Genomic DNA, 6,543 nt, shown 5'->3' on the forward strand with positions numbered 1-6,543 from the left:
TTTCTTCGCTCTATGGCATGTCTGAGTTACTGAGACATGCCATAGAGCGAAGAAAGACAGGACCAGCATGCAGTGTGCTACAGCGGACGCCTTTGCCACCAGCCGCGCAACGTCCGTTTCCTGAGTAGAAACGATGCCAGAGCGCTCACAGTGAGATTTCCCAGCCAGTTCGCATTTTGTACAAATTTCTGCCGCCTCGCTGTCAAGGCTGCGGAAAGTGAACATGAATCTTCACCTTTCGCTGTTCATCTACATACCAGTGCCACACAATACCCTCCCGGAACTCCTTACTGGAGTGATTGTGCGGAGACGAGTGTCTCCACGGGAAACCGCGCACTACTCTTCCTTTGTGGGAACCGACTGTCCGGGTAGCCGGTACACCCGTCACCCGAAGGCAGAAGCCAACCGGGGGACAGCACATCCAGGATTCGTACACGGACCAAGGTCGGAAACTATACTGTACAGGGGGGCACCGGCACAGCTGGCCAACTCCACGCTCAGGGACATTCACACCCAACTGTCGGGCAGCACATACCGGCCAATCGGGGCTTGCATATTACAGTCGCTGTCCGCGAACAGACACTGGCGCCTTAAAGGCTCTCAAACAATCTTTCGTACAGTTCAGTCGTCCCCCAGACACACGGGCCAACTTTCTTGGGTTTCGAATCGGACACCCCCTCCCTATTGTACACGTGTCCCCCGGTATATACACATGGCAAGCGCGCGAGAATGTCGGCACATGTCTATAAGCACTATTCGTGCCGCAGGGCGTCCAGGACCCACCGACGGCTTCGAAGTGCTGCAGCGCACGTGAAGGGGGGTCAGACAGGGGGGCCCCCAGGCAGCGAGCACCCTTCTAGTTCTGTACTGCAGACAAACCCAGCAGGACCCAGGTTCCGTACACTTGAAGCGACACCTGTATACCACAAATGTCCACGGGAACCAAACTGGGACCTCACACGACTTCAAATAGTCTTTCTTTGCACACCACAGTCATTTGCGGACACTACGCAAATGGATCACGCCGGGTTCACATCGGACACACCCTATGGCAAAGGTGTCCGCCGAAACCGCGCAAAAAAAAAAAAGGTACAGGGTTCTTCAGGTCGATCCTTGTATTATACAACCAGTCGGCCACAAAACGCCTAGCCTGCACGCCACTGGTCTGGCGCCCCATACAACATAACACTGCGCACCCGAACCACAGCCACTCCGCTCGCTTTCTAGCTTAGCCTCCTTGTCCCCTTCCCGGAGCTTGCACTCGGGAGTATCCGTCCTGAAAGCTCAGGCAGTTGGAGGTTCTACTTGGTGTTTTCGTGGTGCGAGCTGCATACCATGGGGCGCAGTCATGACTGCCCAACGGCAGACGCCCCTCAGTCGACGTTGGCCGCTGAAGTGCCGGTGTCCCTCGCACTTGAGCGGACAACATTCGCTTGTATTCAGACACACAAGAAGGGGGATAACGCGCAGGAGCTTCACATTGGAGCACAAGTCCAGTAACTGGCGTCCGATGCAACCACTGCATCAATAGCAGAGAACCCCATATGCCGACCCCTGAGGTGCGCCTTTTCGCAAACACGTTTTATAGTACACGGGCGGACCTACTTACATCCGATCAACGTGCTCTCCCGCAACCCTGGACTTACATCCCCCGGGGCTCGCTGGTCGACCTGTCACTCAAGAGGGTCCCCGCGCTACGGTCTGACAAGATGCCAGACCGCGCGACGTAGTCAGTTCTAAGAGTTGTGTTTTACATGGTGCGATCCCCCTCTGGCGGAGACGGCATCCACAAACCTGCGGCCCACGTTACTCGCGAGTTTGCAATCTAGTGAAAGGACAGAGAACCTCCCACTTCTCGCACCATGCACTTGTGTACATACAGATGAGCTCCCGCACTCCTGCACGGTTCAAGAATACGCCCGGCCGGCCCTGTACAGGCGTCCCCTCTTCCTGTATGCTCACGGATGTGTAGGATCGACCACACTTTCCCCTCAAGCGCTGAGGCAATACGAAAGACATTCAACCAACGCCTCCGCCACTGTGATTCTCACAGTTTGGTGGTCGATGTATACTTCCCGACACGACGCGGATTACAAGATATACCCGTGACACCAACTTATACCATGGTACCACTAATGGTGAAAGGAGGATTATCAATACCCTTATCAGAATCTTCATCTTTATCATAGTCTTCGCGAGGTGGCCTTGGCGGCAATGTTCTGAGGTTCTTCCAGTACGTGTGTATGAAAAGGAGAGCAACGAACGCCGCAACTGCCGGGAGGACATACGATTCCGGACCCCCCGCAGACAGGAAGCTGCAGACGGCTGACATAACAAAAATCATTCCCCAGTACAGAAAAAACGCGACATACTGGTCGGGAGATCCGGGAAGGCGGGGACCCGCAGTTTGTCGTTGGACTGTCAGGTACATGTAGAAGGAAAAAGCGCCTACGGCGAGCAATATAAGGCCTGTGAATACTTGCGTACCATACCTCCCCGGTCCACTCAGAGGCTCCGTTGTGGGAGTCTGCGAAGTCACCGCTGTGTAAATGAAAAACGCGAAGCCCGCGAGCACAAGCCCTACAGTGACAACCGTAACAGCCAACGGCTCCAGTTGAACCCTGCGCCTGCCTTCCACGTCGCTGCTGGCTGAACTCGAAACCTCCAGCTCCACGCACACATCTTTCTGACGCTCGTCCTCTGACCCAGAAAGTGACCTCGGGGTCGCCCCGGCTCGTGTTCCAGTCTGCGACAGACATTTCCAAAGAATGTTGCCAAGTCGCCATAACAAAAAGATCACTGCGGTAACCGCAGTCGCAGCTGCAAGAAGCTTTGATCTTGCACCTGAAGTCCTGCGCAACGAACCCGCGCGAGACCTGCTCACGCTCCCAGATGGCCGCCTTCTTCTCTCCACGCTGGTGATCTCGGCCGCCTTTTCTGCCTTTACAGTAGAGCCCTCCTGCGACGCCAAAGTATCTCCGCTCCCCTGTTGTTTCGGGGAATATGCAGGCGCCTGGCCGGCGCGCTGCTCTCCATTAGTGGACAAGCGACTGGCATACGACGATGGCTCAGGCCCTGCCGAGGCGGACAGTTGTCCTGAGCACAGAGCAAGTGCAAAAAAAAAATTGCTACTGTAGAGAGTGTTGCCGTTTTCGAAAGCAAGTCGTTCCTCATTTTCTGCATTTTTGGCGAACCTCAAGCGGACCCTAACTCCGTGGGGGGATGACGGCTCCAAGAAGAAAATTCTCTGCTCGGGGATAGTCCCTCTTCCCACAGGTATGCGAAGCTTGAAGTTGCTTGGGCGCCTGAGTAGAGCCTTCCCGACCCGGTGGCAAGCCTTGCCTCCCAGGGTGACTGGATGAAACGCCCGGTCCTCGAGTCCACTCTAATACGCTTTGCTCGTCTAGCCTTGAGCCGAACGGGGAAAGGGTGTGGGAAACGAGAAAAAAAATTAGAAACGAGAAAAACACAACGGAAAGCTCTCTCTGTTTGCAGTGGACGGCGACGTCCGTCAACGTGTCCAAGCACCCAAACAGTGGGCCCACGTGTACCCCCTATCACAACACACCGTCTACACCCTTCACGCCGTGACTGACCGTGGGTACCTTCTCCAACACCGGACAGGCGACGACACGCGGATTCAGCTCTATAGGCGTTTTTCCCAAACCACGTAGGCACGCCCGGCGTTCAAAACGGCAAGTATACCGTGTACTTTCCTTGGCCTCCATTTGCAAGGCTCTCGGACTCACTCACGGCGACGCATGAGTTCGCCCCCGTTTACGGCATGGCCTACCACGGTGCCTCATCACGTGCAGTATGCTTCCAGTCCTCGAACTTACCTGGCTCTGGGAATTGCAGTATACATCCACTGCGATTTAGCAGCAACAACGAGGATTTGCTGGCCCCTGACGAAGGAACTCATCACTGATCAAGCGTCAAAGGTGCTGGGCCGCTCTCTCCGTTGCAGATTGTCGTCTGCACTGACAGGACTTCATCTTTCCTTTTCCTGGCGCTAGTGGGAGGCCCCCGCAGCGCGTCGTGATAAAGCGCTAGTGAACATCATGGCCGTGCAAAGACTCTACTATTCCTTTTGACGACAAGACAGCTGAGCCCGTGTACGGAATTCCTTGCTCCGTCCCTACGTGAAACCCGTACGAAAGGGTCTCAATTCACTCACTCTGCCAACACCTCAAGGAGGCATTCAAGAAAAAAGCGCGTTGGAATATACCCTCCCCTGAATGCGGAAGCAAAGTGGTCTTTCTCCACAAGTACCATGTTCCCAGAGTCCGGTACAATTCCTGGGTTTCTACATGCTTGAGAAAACGCGGGAGACGCGTGCTGCTCTACGCGGCCGTCGGTGTCACAATCGGAGAGTTCTCACTGAGCGGGACCTTCACCTACACGATCACGTCCGACTGGTGACATGTGACACGACCCTGCTTCGGAGGTGACTCCCATTACACAACTGACTGCAAAGAAACAGTCTCGTGGCCCACTCGATGCTTTTCTTCAAAAAACCCTGCATCACGGTGTCAGCTGGGCCTTTGTGTCTCGGTGGTGAAATTTCCTAACACAGCCAGCCGGCTGCCGACATAAACGCACGTTAACTCCCTACTCCGGGTGCCGATGGCACGAGTTCACATCCAGGCAGAAAAACTCGGCGCACCCCCAGCCGTCCTCTCCTGTTCGTGCTGTTCTGCGCCTTCCGGTCGTCCCGTGGTTAGATCCACTAAGTCGCTCGGTCATCTTGCATGGTTTGTACTACCCCCTTTTATTGACAACCGGAGTGACCGGAAGCCGAACAGATCTGTCGACCAGCCCTTAAAAAAATGTGCCATGGGAGGGGGCAGATACTCTCAGCCTGACTGGCAGTAGTGAATGGCTGGCAAGTTACAACGGATATGAAACTTCTCCGCAGAGTGCGCGACTCATCCCCCAGCAGGATGGACACTAGGTAGGGCTGCGCTCAAAGTGAGCCAACACACTGCGATATTTTTCTCGCCGTCCGTGTGGTTCATACAGGGAGAATGTGTGACCATGCTACTCGTAAATCGCGGCCAAACCGACTGCGCTTGCTCTTGAGGTATTTCCAAGAGCCCGTAGTCAACTCCTCCAAGCAGGCCGAGACTAGAGCACTCTACTAATAATGACACAAACTGGGTGAACGCAGCTGCCCAGGACACTAACACTACGTGAGCAACTACACTCTATGTTCCTACCCGAGGGTGCCCGTGAGCGATTCCATGACAGACAGAATGACAATGACAATCAGTCCCATGTGCACGCCTGAGCGAGCTATGCACCTTGTACTTGAGAAACTCCGTTTGTATTTGACTTTCAGGTGTCTCAACAAGGCCTCAGAACACGGGTCTCAGGAGCCACACGCAACCGAACCTGACACCGCATGAGCCAAGCACTGCCCTTGGACATGGCTGTTTACCAGCTCCCCCCGCCACTCAGTGGAACCCACTCAATCTTACTCGCCTTTTAAGCTCCTCAGGGTCTTCACACGCGTTGGCGACGACACGAATGCCGCCTCACAAGTGTGGTACCGTCCAGCTACGGCAGGACCAAAATACTAACAGCAGAGCAAGTTGTAGTGCTACAGCGAAATGGCTCGCCGCGGGCGAAGGCGACACACCTGTGGATTAGGGCGCCGTACAGCTAGATAGCCATGTGAATAACGACTTTCTCGACTAGAACGCTGCCCGGCCTCTGCCCACTGTCCCCTTACGGTACGTACCTCAAGGAGTTCACAGGTTGTGAAGTTTCCTACCACCGTATACACAGATGCGTGCACCCTCACCACTCCATAATCTGTTCCGCTCTACAAGCAGGACGACACGCTGCTTCCCTAGCACGAGCCACACAACAGACGAAAGTGCCCGCTGTGCATGCGCGCAAGGGCTCCTGGCCTGGCTTTTATTCGTAGTCACCGATGTTCCTTCACACTGATTTGCTGCCGGGCATATCGACAAACGTAAGAAAACTACTAACATCCGAAGCAGCTAGTCATCGACTAATAGTATCTGACGACTTCATCATGCATTGCCATACACTTCACGCGGTTCGTGCGCTTGGTAAGGCAGTCGAAAGTGGCACTGAAATTACGCCACGTTAAGGCCCTCTCGGATCAACCAGTGGTCCAGCTTAGGCATAAGAGCAGCGCGGGGTATTTCTTCAAGGGGAGTGGTCGGTATTGCAAGGTCACACGCCCGCCAACAACAGGAGCAGCAGCAGCGATCGAATCGGAGAGCCTGGCAGTTGGTACAGTAACCCTGGCAAAAAATTGCGTCTTCTCTAGCTGGTGGGCCATGGGCGAGCTTCCTCGGGTCTACCTTCGACCAGCTCAAAAAGACACCGGTAAGAGAATGCCAGTTTACTTGTGGTGCCCCGACTCCTCGCCGGGCGCCAAATCCTGCTCTATCACAGAATATGGCACACCATCCCGCATGCCAACATTGGCATGGTGCTACAATCGGTGCGACTGCGTTACGATTCACTTCCAGCGTCGTCTCTGTCTGCCCTCGGCTGAGGGGGGAC

General features: G+C 54.9%; 2 protein-coding genes across 2 annotated transcripts; both read right to left on the bottom strand.

The window, feature by feature from the left end:
* Positions 1 to 18: 18 nt before the first annotated feature.
* Positions 19 to 3,485, bottom strand: CSUI_000008 (uncharacterized protein). The gene has a single exon (XM_068060243.1). It carries the CDS (start codon positions 2,784 to 2,786, stop codon positions 2,184 to 2,186), a length of 603 nt encoding a protein of 200 aa, XP_067927780.1. The 5' UTR covers positions 2,787 to 3,485; the 3' UTR covers positions 19 to 2,183.
* A 1,869-nt stretch (positions 3,486 to 5,354) lies between these two features.
* Positions 5,355 to 6,532, bottom strand: CSUI_000009 (uncharacterized protein; the record flags this gene model as incomplete). Its single annotated transcript, XM_068060244.1, has 1 exon — positions 5,355 to 6,532. A coding segment is annotated over one exon (423 nt), but the record flags the coding sequence as incomplete, so codon positions are not given.
* Positions 6,533 to 6,543: the final 11 nt, after the last annotated feature.

This window comes from Cystoisospora suis (genome assembly GCF_002600585.1).
Source record: "Cystoisospora suis strain Wien I chromosome Unknown contig_11, whole genome shotgun sequence".
NCBI lineage: Eukaryota > Apicomplexa > Conoidasida > Eucoccidiorida > Sarcocystidae > Cystoisospora > Cystoisospora suis.